At 42.6% G+C, this 21,653-nt stretch overlaps 1 protein-coding gene across 2 annotated transcripts; it reads left to right on the top strand.

The window, feature by feature from the left end:
• Positions 1-14: 14 nt before the first annotated feature.
• top2b (DNA topoisomerase II beta) lies at positions 15-18,459 on the top strand. 2 transcript variants are annotated; one of them, XM_076112856.1, is made up of 36 exons: positions 15-569; positions 2,139-2,303; positions 2,977-3,067; positions 3,982-4,045; positions 5,832-5,977; positions 6,092-6,189; positions 7,094-7,306; positions 7,587-7,760; positions 7,856-7,957; positions 8,047-8,184; positions 8,300-8,438; positions 8,671-8,828; positions 8,969-9,094; positions 9,182-9,292; positions 9,408-9,513; positions 9,623-9,732; positions 10,076-10,168; positions 10,529-10,643; positions 10,793-10,914; positions 11,640-11,788; positions 11,897-12,128; positions 12,418-12,552; positions 12,713-12,913; positions 13,048-13,243; positions 13,587-13,678; positions 13,952-14,107; positions 14,328-14,411; positions 14,542-14,739; positions 14,825-14,951; positions 15,342-15,503; positions 15,877-16,090; positions 16,306-16,394; positions 17,016-17,111; positions 17,328-17,456; positions 17,552-17,637; positions 17,975-18,459. In XM_076112856.1, exons 1-36 carry the CDS (start codon positions 528-530, stop codon positions 18,131-18,133), a joined length of 4,818 nt encoding a protein of 1,605 aa, XP_075968971.1. In that variant the 5' UTR covers positions 15-527; the 3' UTR covers positions 18,134-18,459. The 2 variants fall into 2 exon arrangements, with proteins under 2 accessions (XP_075968971.1, XP_075968970.1); XM_076112855.1 differs by having other exon boundaries at positions 16-569; positions 17,325-17,456.
• Positions 18,460-21,653: the final 3,194 nt, after the last annotated feature.

Below are 21,653 nucleotides of genomic sequence, written 5' to 3'. Positions count from 1 at the left end.
AGCCGCCATCTGATTGGTCGCTTTATCTGCGAGAGACGATTCGCCGTCTATCATGCAGATGGCGGAGCCGGACAGCTGAGCCGCTGCTAGCAAGTCTCCGTTTTTATTTCTAAATGAAATGTATTTAAGTACGTCGTTTTCTTAGCTTTTTGAGTTGAACTCCTATTTTATTCTGTTGTGTTATCTCATGTAATTGAAAGTCTTATTTAATGCGAGCATTTTTTTACCGTATTTATTGTAAAGCAAGTAGCCCCGCTAGCATCTTTGTTGGAAGTTTAGGCCTAACTGCCTCCGCTGGTCGATTTTAACAATAGCCGCGATACACTCCCCCCTGCTCCGCTTTGTTTTGATACATTCAAAGGATTACCTTTAACGCAAACTGAGGAAGAACATGGAAGATAAACAGGTCCGGGTACCTTTCAGCAACTGATTCATGTGTTATGCTGACGGACATTTAAATTCCACCGGAATTGAAGACATTTTACGAGGGGCATCATTAAAAAAAATTAGGACCACAAAGGAAGAAGATGTCCAACGGAGCAGCAGGAAGCGGCGGTCTCGCGTGGATGGTGAGCTAGTTTATCGTTAAATAAACTCTGTTTTATAACCTGAATGGTTGCTTTTGTATCACATAAAAACTGCTATGTTCACCTTTTGCTTCAGCTCATATTTAACGTAGTTAATAGCCTCTAACGTTATTAACGTATTCTCATTTCCAGAATACGCTTGTTAAAGACCAGCCAGCTGGTGTCTCGGGGTTTTAAACCCTGATTTATGTCTCAAAGGCGTGAGCCCTGATACAGGACCGCTACCGTTATTTATACAGATGTGTAATAACATCTTATCTCGAGGACAACGAGATACAACGGACCAAAGAGTCCATAGCTACTATCCTCAAAAACACTCAAATTAAACTTAACAAAACTTCCAATTGAAAGTTGTCTCGTTCATTCGTAAGTACATGTTCAATACACAATAAAACTTAATGGCGTTAACTTACTACTTTCATTATGTAGCAGTGCTGCAATATACTATACTATTTAAAAGCAAGCAAAATGATAATTTATTCAAAATCCTACTGAAGTAGTATCGCCAAGGTATACTTTAAGTACCAGAAGTAAAAAATATACATTGTGCTGAATGGCCCATTTCAGAATCTTATATATTAAATCACTGAATTATCAATAGTGATGCATAATGCATTGTGTACATAAAGATGGGGCAGATTGTGTTCGCTGTATACACTGCTGGGTATCCTAACCTATAATAATATACCCCAATGTACTTGTATATTTTGTATTAAGAATATGCTACAGTAGAGTACAATATGTCCCACTGAACTGTAGTCGAGTGGAAGTATAATGTAGCATAAAATGGAAACACTGGAACATTGTACTACGTAATTACAGTATAAGTACAATGAATGGAAGACGTCTTCTCTCAGTGAAGCTCCTCTTTCATTAATTCATTTTATTTCATTACATTGAAAAGGAAGTGAACGTACCAGGTTTTGATTACAAAGTATTATCTCAGCATAGTTTCCTTCACAGCACTTTCATGAACATGATCACTAAAAACATGGCGACTGTAACAACACAGTAAAGTACATACTACTAGTAAATAGCTCCTTATGATGGAGGAACATTAGCTTTTAAACCCACCACTCTCCCTGCAGAAAAGCATTGCAAACGTTGAAGAAACATTGGCTGGTATTGTGGAATATTCTACCTGATTTATTTTAATTTAAGATTTATGTGTCTACTAATATGAATGAGAAAGCTGCAATTTTTCTCGTCCTAAAAGGTTCAACAAGGCTAACAGGAAGATGTCAATCAATTAATCTAATCAGACGGATAAACTGAAAACCCTTGTGTGTGTGTGTGTGTGTGTGTGTGTGTGTGTGTGTGTGTGTTCAGTGGCTGGCAAATGCTTCTTTTCTTGTCTTTCATATTAAATGTTAATTGCAAGTATATCCATTATTACTGATTATTTGAAATCCCACATGCTCTCGAACATTTAGAAGAGACGTCTACTGTTTTCCCTTTGATGGTGTGCACTGATAATCGTCTTGCAGGTTCAGAGACTTTTCACATAGTTCTGTGTGTTTGTGTAATAACAAAAACAAATCTGCCAAACAGGAGGCTGCGAATGGTCGAGGCGATGCTGGCAAGATGGAAGGTGCCAAGAAAGACAAGGCGGCCTCCAAGTTGTCGGTGGAGCGAGTGTACCAGAAGAAGACCCAACTGGAGCACATTCTCCTCCGCCCGGACACGTACATCGGCACCGTGGAGCCGATCACCCAGGTGAGTCCGGAGCAAACGGACCTTCAAGGATGGACACACGAGCCCCTTTAAGCCCACCTGTGATCAAAACTAGTCAGCTCGACGCTTCAGCTGTTCCCGACAGACAGCTAAAATAATCTTACGGCATTAAAATCACATTTTAACACGTAGCTTCTGTGTGAAATATGTTCAGGAAATACGTATCCTGTTATTAAATCAAATAAATGTTAAATTAAGAGTGATAAATTACATGCAGCTGTAAAACCAAAGGCACAAATAAAACAATTTAAATCATGAGTAATGAATTTCATTCAGTTCCGCAATGCTTGAGATTTATAAAAGAAAATCCGGCATACGTTCATCTTCATAAATCTGCCGATGTGTCTGTATATGTCTGTCTTTGCGTGCACACACACAGTTTTAGTCGTGAATCAACACGAGGTTTTATGAGTCTGATGATGAAATTAAAGAATACTAATGAAATGGCATTTGTTGTATCCGCCAGTTCAATCATTTAAAGCTTAAAACTTGTTAAACTATTACTTCTAATACGTTTACACTTGACTGTGTTAACCTTTCTGTTCATTTGCATACTCTTTGCTTTGCTGCTTTGACAGCATTTCTCATGATCACTGCTACCAACAAGTGGTCCACCCCCAACTCAAAAGTATTTATATCTTTCTTTTTTTCATAGCAAATGTGGGTTTTTGATGAAGACATCGGAATGAACCAGAGAGAGATCACCTACGTTCCTGGACTGTACAAAATCTTTGATGAAATTCTTGGTGAGTGACTCCACACTGTTCATTTGTAACCGTCTGTGCAGATTTGTTTCCCTGAGAAATGAAAAGTTGACTGAGAAATCATTTCAGTGTTTGTGGCAGCTCACGGTCAGAGCTGCGGTCTTTCGTCATTTCACCCGGTGAAGAAGCAAGCGTGCTGAAGTCAGCGTGCCCCCGCTAGATAACGGGTTGATAAAGCCGTCTATCTGTGACAAGCTAGTTCTAATGACTCGGTACAACGTGGGAGTAATGCCTTGCTCGATGCCTCGTCTGGTAAAGTGCACCGGTGTAATCGGATTTTAAAACGATGCTCAACACGGTGCTCTCAGCATGCGAGTGTTGTTGGTGATTGCTTCCATCTCCGCTCACCTCTTAGCCTGTGTGTTTATAAAGGTGTTTGACTAATGATGACGGTCTCTGTGTCTGGATATTACCTCTGTGTCCGGGGTGAACTACACAAGGGGCACAAGCCGGCAGCAGATATCTAAGGCAGAAGTGCTCTCAGAAAAAATACAAGTTACATATATATATATATACATATATATTGCTGCGGGACTAATAACGGATTATCTTATTTTAAGATGTTTGGAATAACAAGCATTCATTTCGCCCACTAGAGCTGCAACTAATGGTCTTATCTTTATTATTGATTAACGTGCTGATTGTTAATAAAACATTCTCTGGTTCCAGCATCTCAAATGAGAGAAGCAAACATTTGAAGATGTCACCTTTTATGATCTGTGAAATCCTGATGAAAACCTTTTTGGTATTTAATATTACAGATTAAGCAATTGATCGAACACATTCCTGATGATGAACATAATAATTAGTTGCAGAAGTTAACTTCTGAAGGCATCATGTTGAATGTGTCTGTGTGTATAATTGTTTATATTTATGGTTTTTTTTTTTCTTGGCAGTCAACGCAGCAGACAACAAACAAAGGGACAAGAACATGAATGGAATAAAGATCACCATCGATCCGTGAGTACAATGTTACAATACAATTACCGAGAAAGAGTCCTAAGTAAACCGTGCACACTTAGATCTCCTCGACATGTTCATCATTTCTTTCTTGTGCCATGAACAGCTGTTCTATACAATTAAATGTAAATTTATTCACGACTATCGTGAGCTCATTACAACCGTAACACTGATTTCCTTTTGGAATAAATGTCCCTTCTCTTGTCAGAGACTGATTTTGTTTTCAGTATGTCGCTGCCTGTTTCCTTTATACTCTGGACATAACCAGGGCTCGGAGGTGAAAACACGCGGTAGATGGATGAGGTTGGAGACCTGGATCCTGGGGAAACTGCAGTATAATGAGCCTGTGCTGAAATGCACTGAGCTCTTGTTTTATGTTCGGTTCACCTTCAGCCTGCCAAGTGCATCAACATCTGACTGCTTAAGCAGCGGCGCGTCCTTCAGCCGAGCTGCTGCTCTCCCTAATGTCCCCGGCTGTATAAATGATACCATTAGCTCCGCCGCGCTCAGGGCTCGGCTGCTAATGTAGTTTTACGGAGACGTTAAAGCTCCTCGCCCAAAGGTTTGTGGCTGAGCTTATTAATAAGTACTGGTGTCAATATTTCGAGTCACCGCAAACTTAAACCGCATCACAGTGAAGATGGGTGTTTATTTGACACCCTGTTTTTGCTTTAAAGCATTGACTCCCAGACACAGAACTGCCCCCCGTCTGCGACCTCATGACCGGTGACGTTCTCCACTGACAGATCGTTGCTCCTTTATCTATCTAACGAGGTCTAAACCAGGCGCATTCTTCAGCCGCATTAATGCAGAGATAAAACATCTGTCGGCCACCCAGAATTCCCTGGAACCTGAGTTACATTCTGACACTCACTTTAACGTGAATACTGGCTGCAAAAGCAGAGAGACAGAGATTGAATAGTGATGTTAACGATTGGTAGGAATGATTTATATTCACCTTTAAAATGTATATCCTCCAAACCACTAACTAACGTAATAGTATAAATAGTATGGATGTCGTCTCTCTGCTCTCTCTCTCTCACACACACACACACACACACACACACATACATACGATGTGTGTAAAGCCCAGTCCTCGGTGAGACAGGAGAACTGGCGTCACAATAAATGAGATCAAATCACAGTAAATAATCTCAATCTTAACTGAAATATAACTTAACGCAAATTAGCTAAATACAATATGTTGTGTGTCTTTCTTTCAGAGTGCGTTTTACAATGAAAAATCAAAACTAAATAAATAAAATGAAAACTTTTATAACCTCGGTAGAGAACAACATCACATATTGTCCACGGCCTTTTCTGTCTTTCTGTCATTTTACTCCGCAAAGAAAAAAGCAAGTAACTACAATAAGCTTCAATGAAAGCTGTAGACTGTGACGAGAACCAATGAATAGTGTAATAAAGTGTTTTAAATTCAAATACTGGGCCAAACTTAATCAATTGTTCTTTTAGTACTTGTAACAAAATTGAGCAAAAAGAAAATGTGTTTCTGTAAAAAGCTTTATTTATTTACCAAATTAAACTTCTTAAAACAAAGAAGCCTTAGAAGAACTTAGACTAAATAATGTACAGTCTTAAATCCCATAATCTTTTACAATAAATAATACGTGTTTTTACCAAAGAATAAGTAAACCACGATAAGAATCCGACTGGATATTTGATGCCATGTTTCAGTACCCGTCCTATGAACATATGTCAGAGTCCAGGTTCTATTTATGTCGTCTCTGTAACTCATCCTGCATCCTTTCTACTCTGCCTCCACCAGTGAGTCCAACACCATTTCTATCTGGAACAACGGTAAAGGAATACCTGTGGTGGAGCACAAGGACGAGAAGATGTACGTCCCGGCTCTCATTTTCGGCCACCTGCTCACCTCCAGCAACTACGACGACGACGAGAAAAAGGTCACGGGTGAGCGGCGACGTCTTCACGTCCTTATCAGTGGTTGTTGAAGTCGGTTCAGGAAAGGTGAACGTTGCTAACTGCTGGTCTGTTACTAACTGCTAACCGTTTGTTTGTCCGCAGGTGGAAGGAACGGGTACGGAGCTAAACTCTGCAACATCTTCAGCACCAAGTTCACAGTAGAAACCGCCTGCAAGGAATACAGACACAGTTTCAAACAGGTGAGGGTGTCTCTTGTGTTGAATATGTAGTGAAACCACCAAACAAATTATACCCGTTCATGGTCATTGATTTAAATTAAGACTACGTACAGTTCCTGTTGCTTGTCACAAAGAGGATGTTTATTTTTCACTATAATAAAGAATAAACTAGTCGGCTGTAATCAATATTTTTTGTTCTTGTTTTCATCGTCTCCTTCCCTCTGAAAACGTATTCTGTGTTCCTACAATTACAAACGGCACATTTTCTGCTTTGTACTATAAATAAAGTAGGTGCAGCAGATATCCTGTAAGGAGCACATAGGTTTCTTTACAAGCTGTAGAAGCTGCTAGAGTCGGGCCTGTATATAAGAATTTCAAACTTGCTGACTCAGCAGGCTCATCGCTGCGACGTCGTCGTCGTCACAGACTGCTGATGTAGGCTACTTTCTTTAAGCCCGATAGTCTCGTAATGACAAATGCCCGTTGAAGTTCGTTCACCAGAACAGACAAAACCAGAAAATCGACCCAAATCTATCAACTGCAACTTCGGTGACATTCACCCCAAAGGTCTTGTGTGTTTACAGACAGTAGTGATCGATTTATTCTGATTTGTTGCAGATTTTATTGTAAAATCTTCGTGATCTTTGAAATATGTAATTGCTGTTTCATAGGGTTTTGAGATGTGCTCATATCTGAGGTAAGGGTGTGTATGTTATCACTTTCTGTGGTTGCACCCTTGAGGGTTGTGTGGGTACATTCGTAAGTCACCGGGTGTTTGATATCACGGTTGTTTGGGAGAAGAACTAACTGCACTCGATACAGTGAAGGTGGGTTTAAGAGCATCGTAGAATAATGTAGAAGTGGATATGGCAAAAGCCTGGTCTGTGTTTGTGTGTTTCAATGTGTTTCTTTCTATCGTCCTCAGACGTGGCAGAACAACATGAGCAAGGCTTCTGAGCCCAAGATCAAGTTCTTTGATGGGGATGATTTTACCTGCGTGACGTTCCAGCCGGACCTGGCCAAGTTCCAGATGGAGAAACTGGACAAGGATATTGTAGCACTTGTTACCCGCAGAGCATATGATGTAGCCGGATCCTGCAGGGGGGTCAAAGTCACGCTGAACGGGAAAAAATTACCTGTAAGTCTTTCCATCTTATTACGGATTTTATTTTTCCTTTGTTGCACTGAAGTAGCTTTAAAGTTTGTGTTTAGGGGTCAAATGATATGAGCTTAGCTGTGACAGACAGACAGAAATCCATAATGACAAAAATATAACACATAATAAAATATACTTTTAATGGATCACCAACAAAATGTCTGCTGCTATGGTCCATGACTTACTTTAATGTTAACTGGTGTTACACGGGTAAATATTACCTATTGAGCTTAACTTGTATCCGTCTCTTCGGTCACTACAGGTGACCGGGTTCCGCAGCTATGTGGATCTGTACGTGAAGGACAAACTGGACGAGACGGGCGTCGCTCTGAAGGTGGTGAATGAGACTGTGAACGACCGCTGGGAGGTTTGCCTCACGCTCAGCGAGAAGGGCTTCCAACAGATCGGCTTCGTCAACAGCATCGCCACCACCAAGGTGTCTGAATACCCACCGGGAGAGACTGGTCGAAGTGAACATGGAGGCAGAGAGCAGAAATGGGTTTCTAACACGGAGGGTTGTGTATGTTTCAGGGCGGCAGACACGTCGACTATGTCGTGGACCAGATAGTGGCCAAACTTATTGAAGTGGTGAAGAAGAAGAACAAGGCTGGAGTGACCGTCAAACCCTTCCAGGTAGGCAGATGAGGGACTTTTATACGGCATTTTTAACTCGAGGCGACTGTGTTGCAAACTGATGGACGCTCCTCTCCTTTGTGCTTCAGGTGAAGAACCACATCTGGGTGTTTGTGAACGCACTGATCGAGAACCCCACCTTTGACTCCCAGACCAAGGAGAACATGACACTCCAGACCAAGAGCTTCGGGTCCAAGTGCCTTCTGTCAGACAAGTTCGTCAGAGCTGTAAGGACACTTCTCATTCGCTCTCACCTCCTCACACACTCCTCACTTTTGGTTTCTCATCTTAAAAAAGTTATGTCAGTCATGAAAACAAATTTTGTGTCTTTGTCTCCCACAGGCAACCAACTGCGGGATCGTTGAGAGTATACTCAACTGGGTGAAGTTCAAAGCGCAGACACAGCTCAATAAGAAGTGCTCATCTGTGAAGTACAGCAAGATCAAAGGCATCCCCAAGCTGGACGACGCCAATGACGCCGGTGTGTTAACAGTGTGATTATGTATTAATGTGTCTCCTCCAACGTCAGCCACTGACTGCAGAGATGATGTTGTTGCATCTTAAAAGAAAACACGAGTGTTGGAGTAGAGATAAGGGTTTACAGAGCACGATATTGTTTATGAAGTCTTGCTATAACGGCATTACAAGGTGTCAGGAGACATAAAATATACATAGTAAGTAGATTATTAACCGTTTCCACATCCGTGTCGTAGGTGGCAAACACTCCGCTGAATGCACGCTCATCCTCACGGAGGGAGACTCGGCCAAGTCTCTGGCCGTCTCTGGACTTGGAGTCATCGGGCGCGATCGCTACGGAGTGTTCCCACTGAGAGGAAAGATCCTTAACGTGCGAGAGGCGACACACAAGCAGGTATGACGCTGGATGATTGTGAAATGATGCGTTGGTATGGGTGTGCACCTTTCCCTCTCAAGACGTGTCTCGATACATGGGCCCATGATAATGTGAGGGATACGATGCATTATCTGACTTTAGCTTCATTCTTTCAACAGATCATGGAGAATGCTGAGATTAACAATATCATCAAAATCGTCGGCCTCCAATACAAGAAGAGCTATGAAGACCCAGAGTCACTGAGGAGCCTTCGCTATGGCAAGATCATGATCATGACCGATCAGGTGAAGTAGCTCATGAACTCTCACACGGCGTTGGTATTATTAGCAGCCGCTAAACCAGCAGCTCTAACGTTTCTCGTCTGTTCCCAGGATCAAGATGGATCCCACATCAAGGGTCTGCTTATCAACTTCTTCCACCACAACTGGCCGTCTCTACTGAAACACACATTCCTGGAGGAGTTTATCACACCCATTGTCAAAGTAAGACACACACACAATGCACATTACCATCTCCACACACGGATTATAACTATTAAAACACTCAACACAAACCTACAGTAAAGCTGGACCTCACTGATTCATTTGTTGTCTGCAGGTCACCAAGAGCAAGCAGGAGATGTCCTTCTACAGCATTCCAGAATTTGATGAGTGGAAGAAAAACACAGGGAACTTTAAAACCTGGCATACTAAGTACTACAAAGGTTTGATACTCAAGTATTAAATATATCAATATAAACTTCGCAGATGAACATTCGTATAAAAGCTAAAGTTCCTTCTGTTTGAATTAAAAACGTTACATTTGTGTTCCAGGTTTGGGAACAAGTACAAGCAAAGAGGCGAAGGAATACTTTGCGGACATGGAGAAGCATCGCATCTCATTCAGATACAGCGGAGCCGAGGACGACGCTGCCATTACTCTGGTCAGTCTAAAGCTGCAGTTACACACTGTTCTCTACATACCGTCCAAGAGGCTGCAGTCAAACACTGCCATCGAGTACAGCGTCAAACATTTAGTAGAACTGAATCAGCTCCTCTCTGACTTTAGTATTAGCCTCTTAAAGGTAAGATGGCAGCGCTGTTCATTGGATTGCTTTACATTGTACATGTATTAACCTGACATCAGAGTGTAGAGTGTATCAGTACCTCAGTTTTTCATCAAAACTGGTATTTTGATGATCTGTGCTTTAAACACATTATGGTCCATACTATAAATATGACCTAAAGTCTATTAAATGGAGGCTGACCGGCTGCGTTTCGCTCCAGGCCTTCAGCAAGAAGAAGACAGATGACCGGAAGGAGTGGCTGACTAACTTCATGGAGGACAGACGTCAGAGGAGGATGCACGGCCTGCCGGAGGTTTGTGGCTTTGCTCAAAATTGTGACAGCAGCAATGAGAGAAAGAAAGTCAAGATGTGTGTGTGTGTGTGTGTGTGTGTGTGTGTGTGTGTGTGTGTGTGTGTGATGTTTAATTTGTGTGTGCTGCTTTGGACCAAGCTTCAACACTTTGTGTTGTGGTGGTATTGGATAATTTATGTGATCTGTTTCAATTGGAAATGTATCAATAGATGATTGTACAGCTTTCAGAAGGCTAGTTTATGTGCTAAACTAGGCTTTAACCACTCGGATATATCAGTATACCACTGATATATACACCAGTGTGTGTGTGTGTGTGTGTGTGTATTGAATTTTATTTCATTTGTTTGTGTTTCTTCTCAGCAATACCTGTATGGAACTCAGGCCAGGCACCTCTCCTACAATGACTTCATCAACAAAGAGCTGATTCTGTTCTCCAACTCTGACAATGAGAGATCCATCCCATCCTTGGTTGACGGTTTGTACATCCACTCCATCTCTGTGTGCTGCTTCTCTGTAGAGATCATCTCTTTCCTAATAAATAATAACAGTGTTTACCTGAGGGAGAACAACACTTCCTGTTCCGTGATGTGTTGATCATGTATTGATGTTGTGTGTTGTTTCCAGGTTTAAAGCCAGGCCAGAGGAAGGTGCTGTTCACCTGCTTGAAGAGGAATGACAAGAGGGAAGTGAAGGTAGCACAGCTGGCCGGTTCAGTTGCAGAGATGTCTGCCTACCATCATGGAGAGGTACGGTCAGCTCAATGTCTTCCAGACGCGTGACGCAGTTTGTTTAGAGTCGTTACAACAACAGTGAGGATGTACCAACCAGTGTAAAATAATTAACCTTGAAGTGAGTTAACTTTTGCTGTTGTTTGCTTTGTGACAGACATTCATACTGACCAGAATGTTAGCTGTGTAAATCCCTATTCACAGGGGACTAGTATCATCAGAGGACCTCGTGTAATTTAGGAATGATCCCCCTCATCTGTGTTAGTGCGGCGCATTAGCAGGGGATGATTGAAGTCTGTATTTTACTAAAATTAGTTGATGTTATCCCCCGGGTATGATGTCAAAGCTCTGCGTAACATCCGCTTATATTAACAATATTATACTATGTGATATTTATATTTAATATTATGAATACACAAAAAATAAAACACATTATATAGGCCTATTTATGTTTATTTCATACTCACAAAGACGTCTCGTTCAGGTGCGAACGGGTCTCCATGCTGTGTAGCGAGATGAGCCTCCAGTGGTAGTTTGGTGTCGGCATGTTAATATTAAAATAGGAATACATGTTTATTTGGTATTTTATATCCTCACACCTGAATCGGCCAATCAGGACAAATTACTGAATCTTAAGGTTATTTACTCGCCTACTTCTGTGAGCCAGTGTGTGTAAAGTTATTTCAGAGATTCTCTATTCTTTTATTATTACTGATCACCCACTTCCCCATCTGTCCCTGTAGCAAGCTCTCATGATGACCATCGTGAACTTGGCCCAGAACTTTGTGGGCAGCAACAACGTGAACATCCTGCAGCCGCTGGGTCAGTTCGGTACTCGCATCAATGGAGGCAAAGACGCTGCCAGCCCTCGTTACATCTTCACCATGCTCAGGTAACGCAGCAATGGACATAATAGTTGGATTCTTTTGTTTATGTCTAAAGTCGAGATGAATGTATTTGAATATGTCAGTCTCATAACGGCGGTCTCTTTTCCCCACAGTACACTTGCCAAGATGCTGTTCCCATCTGGGGATTCCAACCTGCTCAAGTTCCTGTACGACGACAACCAGAAGGTGGAGCCTGAGTGGTACATTCCCATCATTCCAATGGTGCTAGTCAACGGAGCCGAGGGCATCGGAACAGGCTGGGCGTGTAAGATCGCCAACTACGACACCCGAGAGATCGTCAACAACATCTACCGCATGCTCAACCACCAGGACCCGCTGCCGATGGTAAACAATCTGAGAACATCAATCTAAGCCGATTTGACTTCAGCTCTTCGCGTTATCATTATTTTCTCATGTGGTATGAGTGGTACCTTCCACCAATCTTGTTCATTAGCAATAAAAACAAGTTCCAATGGTGGCACACGTGCTTCAGGTTATCTACTGCTGTGCTTTCCACATTTCTCATGAGCCTCATGGCTTGTTGCTTGTAGTGTGGATGCAGACAGGAGACTAAATCTTTGTTTGTATGACACATTAGACCTAATCTCCCTGTGTAACGTTTGTCCCCAAACAGCTTCCCAGGTACAAAAACTTCAAAGGGGTGATCCATGAACTTGGTCAGAACCAGTACCTGGTCAGTGGAGAGGTGTCGGTCATCGACAGAAACACCATCGAGATCACAGAGCTTCCCGTTCGGACATGGACACAGGTACGGTTACGCTTCTTTTCTCTTGTTTCACTTGAGATCAAATATAACTGGTCTTTGTATGAAGAACTGGAATATTTAATGATAGTAATAAGATACAATAATATAACAATAATGCGGCGTATATCAATATATAACTGTGTTTCTTCCCTGTTGTGTGCAGGCGTATAAGGAGTCTGTGCTGGAGCCCATGCTGCAGGGCTCCGACAAAACACCACCGCTCATCCATGATTATAAGGAATACCACACTGATACTACAGTCAAGTTTGTGGTTCGCATGTCAGAGGAGAAACTGGCCCAGGCCGAGTCAGTCGGCCTCCACAAAGTCTTCAAGCTGCAGTCCAGCCTTACCTGCAACTCGATGGTGAACTTTGATATTAATTCAACATAAAGTGTAGTTTAAATCATGGAAAGTGTTTTCTGTCTTGATTAATGGATGGCTTGGTTTGTCCATTTTAAAATCATTTCTTTAAGTTTTTCATTAACTGATTTTCTCAGGTGCTGTTTGACCACATGGGCTGTCTTAAGAGGTACGATTCGGTCCAAGACATCCTCAGGGAGTTCTATGAGCTCCGCCTGCACTACTACAAGCTGAGGAAGGACTGGTTACTGGGCAGCCTGGGAGCCGAGGCCGCCAAACTGAGCAACCAGGCTCGCTTTGTCCTGGAGAAGATCGAAGGGAAAATTTCCATCGGTAAGAATGCCGATTTTTAAATCAGATTCTTATGCGTGAGTGTGAGTGGTTGAATATGTTCTGTCCCTGTTTTATGGTCTATTTTACTCTAAATGGGAACATGATTTACGAAATGAACATCATGCTGTATAGAAGAAAACTTGAAACTAGAGATTGAGGCCATAAACTCATGTTTACAATGTTTACTGAGGGAATAAATCAAGAGAGAAGTAGACTTCTATACAATCGGACTTCTTTTTGCACCCAGAGGAGTCGCCCCCTGATGGCCGTTTGAGAGAATGCACGTTTAAGGCGCTTCCACATTGGCCGCTTGGTTCTAACGCATGTTTTTTCATCCTAACAGAGAACAAAACCAAACGTGAACTCATCCGCATGCTCGTCCAGAAAGGCTTTGAGTCCGATCCAGTGGTTGCCTGGTCCAAGTCTCAGGAAAAGGTACTGTTACAGTAGCTTTAACGGTGCAGCTACACATATAAGTTCACTCAACAACAACACCACCAGAAGTAGAAATTCATTAGGAAATATGAAGTAATATAATGCATTATGTCATCTTTGCCAAAGCTGTCAACAAACACTAGAGAGAGCTTTTCTTGCACAGCGTGTCAGTAAATCCACATTAATCATGGCAGAAGGTTGAAAAAGCAGCATTTATAAATATATATATATATATATATATATATATATATTTATATTTATTTTCTCCAACAGGCTCAGGAAGAAGATTACCGTGACGGAAATGAGAGCGACGGCTCGGTGGACTCGGGCTCCTCGTCAGGGCCAAACTTCAACTACATCCTCAACATGCCTCTGTGGTGCCTGTCTAAAGAGAAGGTGGACGACCTGCTCAAACAGAGGGACCACAAGGTATCAAATATTTAAATATTTAAATCTTTTATCACCATTCACACATTCATTTATTGTATTTATTCAGCATTACCCAACTCTGGGACAGTGGGACAGTGCACCTTAATAAAATGTTCCTGTAAAAGTTAGCCAAGAGGCTATTTTTCATCTGTCGTCCCTGGACAGATGTTACAAAGTCACCCTAAATACATTACAAAGTTATGCATTATTTAACGTGCAGAGAGCAGAGCTGAATGATCTCCAGAAGAAACTTTCAGAGGACCTGTGGAAGGAGGACTTGGCTGTGTTCATTGAGGAACTGGATGTAAGTTTTGAATAGTGTTGTGAATACGTTCATTATGTTGAATATAGCCCATTATTTCAAGACTGGCTTTTCATCTGATAGTTATTTAGAAGGTTATGTAACTGAAGACTTGCTGTGTTCCGTCTGCCAGAAAGTGGAGCACCAGGAGCGAGAGGACCAGAGTTTAGGAAAGGCCATCAAACTGGTGAAGGGGAAGGTGGGCAAACCTAAAGCGAAGAAGCTGAACCTGGAGGAGACCATGCCCTCACCGTTTGGTCGCAGGGTGGAGCCTCCAACTCAGGCGATCCGGTCCGACGCAGCCAAGAAACTGTCAGCCAGAAAGAAGAAGGTAACACCTGCCGATGTAATGCCCAAAATAGAAAGAGCGACATCGGGGATCCGGGGTGGTTACAGGTTGTGTTTTTCTCCCTCAGAGTGACATAGATCCCGCGCTGAAGTTGGAGTTTGAGGAGGACGGTTTGGGCGGTGAGGGAGCAACGGGAGAAAACGCTGTAACCAAACCTAAAGCCCCGCGAGTCAAGAGAGAGAAGAAGGAGCCCGGTCAGTACTGAACTTCAACTATTCCGTCAAACATTTGAAATTCATCTATTTTATTTTTCTCATTTTAATTTTCTTAGCTTTTGCTATTTCTGTCCAAATGTAAAAAGTACTGAATTAAAAAGGTCAAATGTTTTTGAGATGGAGGCTTTCAGAAATGATGGCCTCTCTGTATCAGTAGATGAATGATTCATCAGCTCAGACAGACAGATGAACCCAGAGACGACACGGCGGTTTTCTCCTAGTTTACTGTGTGTTGGGCCTCTTTGATGCTTCACAGTGCTGTGAGAAAAACCATAATCCATTATTGAACAAGCAGGAGCTCCTCAGCCCCGAGTGAGAATATACCGACTGTCAACAAACGGTCTTATGATGGTGTTCACTGTGCTGCAGGAGCTCCCAGAGTGAGAAAACCTCCAGCACCCAAAGGCACCGCCGTTAAGAAGGTGAAGAAGAGGAACCCCTGGTCCGAGGACGAGTCCAAGTCAGACAGCGACGTGGAGGACAGTCAGCCCGTCATCATCCCCAGAGAGACCAAGTCCCAGAGGGCATCAGGTAAGTTTGAGCCAAATGTCTTTAAATGTAGTATGAATATTCACTGGCGACACCAGCACCACCATCTGTCCAGTTTATGGCAGCTGTTATAGTCTAAATCTTTAAAACCTTCTGTAAGACACAGTTTTAGACCGAAGTCTTTTTGTCCCTTCAGCGTCGGGTAGCTGGTGACAGACTGACTGCTAACATTTCATTTACACCCACTTCATCCGGCCCGGGGCCCAAAATAACTTGTGACCCGGGTCTACGTGTCGTCAGTTTGATTAGCGTCCGTCTGCTCCAAGTGTCTGAAGGTCTCGGGTCTGATGCAACGCAGCCGCAACACTCAATAACGATTAAAAACCGTGACGCCGACTCTGCTCCTGTCTTTCAGCTTCCAAGCCAAAATACACGTTTGACTTCTCGGAGGAAGAGGAGGAGGCGGACGAAGAGGAGAACGGCGGCGACGATGTGGCTTCTTCTCCGGTGAGGTCATTGAAGGACGACTTCCCTTCCTCTGAGACCAAGGAGCCCTACAACGACAATAACGACGACGAAGATGACGACGACGTAGAAGACTCCTATTCGGCTCCCAAGCAAACGACCACGTAAGATTTGAACCACAGTCCGGAGCTCATCTGCTGTCTGCTGTCTGAGGCGACTATCACCTCACCATAATGTCTCAAACAGACCTTTGTTGCATGTCCATCCCTTCTCTCCCCTCATTTCCTGTCAGCCGTCTCTACCGTCTTCCAGCCAATAAAGGCGTAAAGGCGTATCTAGCAGAGAAAATGCTGAGAACACTGTTTCTGCTTCTCTGAAGGTCTGCTGCACCTGCAGCTAAAAAGAAAGAGACACCCAGCATCTTCTCATCGTCCAAGTCCGCCTTCTCTGAAAAAAGCAATGACAGCGGTGAGTAACAGCTCGGTGTCGGTGTGCAGTCAAACCTATTTGCAGTCATTTTTCTAAAATGTTATGCAACGTAGGGTTTGGTCATGTGATTGTTTTTTGATACTAGTTTAGCTTTTCTGTACTTCAGTCTTTCCATGTCATCATTCACTCATTCACACCCTGATAGCAAGGGGCCTCCTGCTCATCAGGATCCAAAGTAACATTCATGCGCAGTAGGCACAGCTACGGGAGCAATTGGGCGTCTTGCCCAAGGACCCACGTCGACGTGGACCAGCGGAGCCGGGGATCGAACCGCCGATCCTCTGATTGAAGGGACGACCCTGCTCTACCACTGAGCCACGTAGTCGAATAGATAAACAAAATAAACTCGAAAATTGCTCTGACCACTGCAATCAATAAGACATTTTGGCTCTCGGTCAGTTAGATCTTGTACTGTGAGAAGTTCTCATCTGAACAGAAGACACAATCATAAAGAAGAGAACCGTAGCGTAAGAAACAAAACAAGTCCTGAAGACGTATGTAACAAACACAAAGCTCATTTGAAGGGTACCCTCCTCTACATGCAGGAGTGATCGTACAGAGTGAGCAGCAGGTGAGCGTTGGCCTGTGTTTGTCTTGTAGATGGGTCCAAGTCTAACAGCGACGACGACGTCGGCCCCGTGTTCTCCACTTACTCCAGCAGCTCTGCGTTTGACAAACTATCGCCGGCAAAGAAAGGTAATGACTCACTGCGTTCAACAGAGGGAGCTCTAATGCAGCACCACAGCTAACACATCAGCAGGATCATCATTAAGACGGATTGAAAGAGAGGACGTTGTGGATTTAACTCATCAAAGCATGATAATAGTGGTAAAACATGAGTCATAACGGTAGATAACTCACCATGTGTAAGCCGTGTGTAATGTCAGCGTTTTAATCTGCGATGTGTAGCAGCTAAGAAGCCCTCTGATGCAGCTCCCAAACCTAAGAAGCCACCAGCACCAAAGGCAAAGAAACCAGATAAATCCATCTGGGACTCTGACTCCGACACCGGGTCCAAGAAGCCAGCGTCAGCTCTTAAAGGTACAGCACAGATCCTGTGTTTCCCGACAGAAATACATGAATACGATGTTCAAAGCTGATGATGGACGCTTCGGTCCCTTTGTGTGGACTTGCAGGTAAAGGCAGAGGGAGGAAGAGGAAGGGCTCAGCCTCTGAAGATGAGTACAGTCCAATGAAAAAAGCAGCAAAACCGGTCGCCAGAGTGAGTATCCATCTGACTCTTTTGTTTATTAGATGCGATGTTTGTGTTTTGACATGTGAGATATATAAACCACTGCTCAGTGATGGGAAAGAGGTTTACAGGGACCGACTCTGTTTCTTATACACTCACATGGGCCATTTTGCTGCATTTAAGAGTACATTTACTTTTGATACTTATAGTGTACTTTACTGATAATACTTATCATATATAGTATTTTTGTATTGCCACTTCTACTTCCTCTACATGTAGCCCCATGTATCTTAGACGCCAACGTGTGTTCTGAGTTTTAGTGCAGTAATATCCTGAATGGTAACTATAATGTTTATTTCTATTGCAGAAACCTCAGAAACCGCCGTCGGACGACGAGGATGACGAAAGCCTCGGAGCGCTGGGCGCCGCGTCCCGTGACCGGCCGGGCCGGGCCAAGAAGGAGGTGAAGTACTTCGTCGAGTCCGACAACGCAGAAGAAGACGACGACGACGACATGTTCGACTGAAGCGACACACTTTGAGACACACTTTGAGACACACTCCTGCTTGTATGGAAGTTTCCTCCTCCCCTTCTGTGTTCCCACAGACTTTTGTACATTTCCTCTGTCATTTTCCTTTCATTAATGGTGATGTTCAATGATTTTTATTGTGTAGGTGTTTTACACTTTTTATTATACATATACAGGTTTCTTTTTTTATTGCCCATTGAAATGTTCTGTATTTGTCCGAAGCGGCTTTTAGAAGTTTAGAACGCTGTGCTTTAGCACATTTTAACTGTTAAAATACGATGTAACTTTTTGAACATGAAGTTGAAAGTAAACAATGAAATATCCGTGGGTTTCTCGCCGGCCTGGTTCTTTCATGACTGAGCAGCAGTACACGTAGAAGCACTTTAAACAAAATGGGATCACACCCGGTGAGGTTATGTAAGGCTCGTTGCAGGCTGTGAAACCAAAATGAGCAGATACGAATATGCTCTGTAAACATTCATGCTCCACAAGTAATGAAATGACAGTTAATGGAATTACCTCCAGCACCACCGGGGCAAACTTTATTTTAAGCTCCACTACTGGTATGGCTTGAAGAACAGCAAAAACACTTTTTATTCATCATTATTCTGACTGTTTTGTAATGAACAATTTAGCACACAGCAGCCACTCTGATTTCAACTTAAATCGATCCTTCTGAAAGCAATTCAGAACGGATGAGTCGGCACTAATTGCTGCGGTGAATACTACACATTCACTGTACATCACGGTGCATCTCTCTCTCTCTCTAATGAGTTAGTTGTACATTATATTATGGATGCACACACCAGTGTTTTAAAATAAATATATTTTATTACTTTGCCAGGACAGTTCATGGTAAAGTTTAACAGTATATGAACATAAAAAGCATATGTTAATGTACAAACAAAGACAATATTCAAAATGGAGAGCTGAAACAGACTTGGGCTCAAACCTCAGAGCCGCTCGTGAGGTCGACTTTCACTCTCGTGACCATCATGTTTCATATTAACACGAATATACAACACTGCATTATGATTGGTGGTGAGGTTCTCTTGACACCGATGGGGGGGAAAGAAGGCGACTGTGGACAGTTTGTGATGCCTACCAGGAAACACCTCCAGGACGGACAACAGAGCTACCCACGGTGGATGATTGATACTGAGGTTCATGTCGTCTGGCTGTTCTATCTAGGGTTAAACCGATATGTGGGCCTGAGTCTTCACGCCCGTAATGCTATGTTCTTGTGTTTTAATTAGTTGAGAAGCAAGATAGCAAGTAAGCTAATGCTGCACTCAAGTTCAAGTTGTTCAGACCGCAATCCCGAGTGAAAAATAAAAAGTTAAGTCAGCCTCTTACTCAAATGTTGGAAATTTCTGACACGCGGTGAAAATAATTACATAAGTAATAAAATCCAATATTGAGTATAATTCAGTCGATTCAGCTAATTAAGGTTTAACGTGTTAACGAGTCACAAAAAATATGTAACATGTTAAAAATTGCTAATTAGGTTTATATGTTGTGTCTTCAAGGTTAGCAAAGGAGGCTAACCATCTTCCAATAATGCATTAACATTTTCCAAGTCAGAATATCGGGGAGTTTTATCACTTTTCCCGCTCTGCCAACATAGCGTCAATAAAATTTCAGATTTTGCAGCAACTTTGAATTTTGTATAGATTTATCATTTCATTCCTTTATATAATTGCCAAAATGTGAACAATGTAACCACACTTTAAGGCTGCGGTAACGTTTTTGTTTGGCCACTTGGATGCAGCAGAACAAGCATGTGAACACAACATTGACACATCATAAGGTCGTTACGGTAAACGTGTTAGCATACAGTCGTCTATATTACACGTCCAGCACACACAAAGCAACATAAGCATTCATTTTGAGTCGTGTTTCTGGCCATTTTGACAAATGTAAAGCAAAAGTCACTCTCTTTTAGCTCTGATGCTAGTTAGCGTATTGCTAACTCTGTCTGTTTTTCGTTTAGCTCTGACCAGGTATAGTGTACAGTGGGTGTATCAGAGCTTTTAGATTGCAAACAGCTGGTGGTTGCAGTTGGAAACTAGGTTAAAACTGTTATGTTGCTCTGCTTCAAAACTAACCCAAAGCACTAAAAGAGGCTAAAAAGAGACTCCATAGGACTGCAGAGTTTGTTGATAGTTCGTCCTTGTTCATAGAAAAATATTGATTAGTGCAGCTTTGAGATATTCCCAGCGAAGGGAGGTTGTGTGGGTGTTGTTGAAAGCCTTTCTTGGGAAAACCCTGCATGCACTCAACACCCAGGCTGATGTCAAACTGTTTAAGAGTATCGGAAGATCAATTTTTCCTTTGACCAATTATTGACACAAAAATAAATCGACGACAGCTGATTCAATCCAAAAAAACGTCTATCAGTTTCTTAAAACCCCATATCGGTCCAACCCTAGTTCACTAGTTGACCTGTTAACCAAACAGCTGTCGACTGATTGGGTTTGATTGATTGACGACAGCTGATTGGCTCCGTGGCCCAGGAGGGAAACACAAGCAGCTCTGTTGTTCGACATGGAACAGGAACAGAACATACTGACGATATCGTCTGCTGAGGTGACTTGGTCGTCCATTTCTCCCGTTCGTGGGCTCCTCTGACTCATTGTCCCAAATTATATATACTCGTGTGTTGTGTGGAGTCCGACCTGGATGCTCAGATCCGCCAACCAAGTTGTGTTTCCTCCTCCTCCTCCTTTTCTTTTTCTTTTTTACACTTGGATGTTGATGTTCCCAAGGACACATAACAGAGCGTCTTTTCCACAGAGCTGCCAATTGGAATGCAAAGCACACACCATTTATATAACATCTCTGCAGTGAGCTAGATAGTAGAGTATTACAGTTACGTCGGTACAACATTCAACAGAAACGAACAAGAGAAATTCAGCATTGTGAATTTAAGGAGCAGATAACGGTCCCTGCCGCGCGGCCAGGCGCCTGGCGGCTGTCCTGGGCGCTTCAGAGGTGGATGTGGACATTCTTCGGCTGTGAAGGTTTTCCAGCTTTAAAAAAATTTAAAAATAAAAACAGAAAAAATAAAATAAAACACCAAGATGCCTCCCTTCATCTCTCACCAGGAGAGCAGGACAGAGAGAGAACCAAGGGAGAGCATTTCCTATGTTACATTGAGATAGAAGTAAGTATTCCTTAACACTGCATATCATTCTTCTGACAGACTCCATGACATTATTCACATTCAAACACGTTAAAACGAAAAACTGAAACAGCTCTGGTTTCCCTTATGATATGTATTTCTCAGCAGGGATGGAATACAGATGTGTTGTTATTGTGCGCTGCCGAGACCCAGAACCCTTCAGCGCCCTAAAGGGGTGTCTAACGTTTCTATTTGGGATCAAATACGAGGAGCTGAATGACTCATCTAGTCTCTGCAACAGCGTCAGTATTCTATCACTGTGTTGGAGATGAATGCGAAGATATTTGTGCCAGGTTTTGAATTTGGATCTGGATTTAAGGAGCTCAGCGTCAT

The sequence above is a fragment of the Anarhichas minor genome, unplaced genomic scaffold, assembly GCF_050575085.1.
Source record: "Anarhichas minor isolate MPS153535 unplaced genomic scaffold, ASM5057508v1 ptg000051l, whole genome shotgun sequence".
In the NCBI taxonomy this organism is placed as follows: domain Eukaryota; kingdom Metazoa; phylum Chordata; class Actinopteri; order Perciformes; family Anarhichadidae; genus Anarhichas; species Anarhichas minor.
Note: the sequence above shows the minus strand (reverse complement) of the source record. Positions and strands in the feature narration are given on the sequence as shown.

Coding starts and splice junctions, on each gene's coding strand:
- top2b (XM_076112855.1), top strand. CDS start 528: ATGTCCAACGGAGCAGCAGGAAGCGGCGGTCTCGCGTGGATG. Junction 570..2,138: donor GCGGCGGTCTCGCGTGGATG/GTGAGCTAGTTT, acceptor TCTGCCAAACAG/GAGGCTGCGAATGGTCGAGG. Junction 17,638..17,974: donor CAGCAAAACCGGTCGCCAGA/GTGAGTATCCAT, acceptor TTTCTATTGCAG/AAACCTCAGAAACCGCCGTC.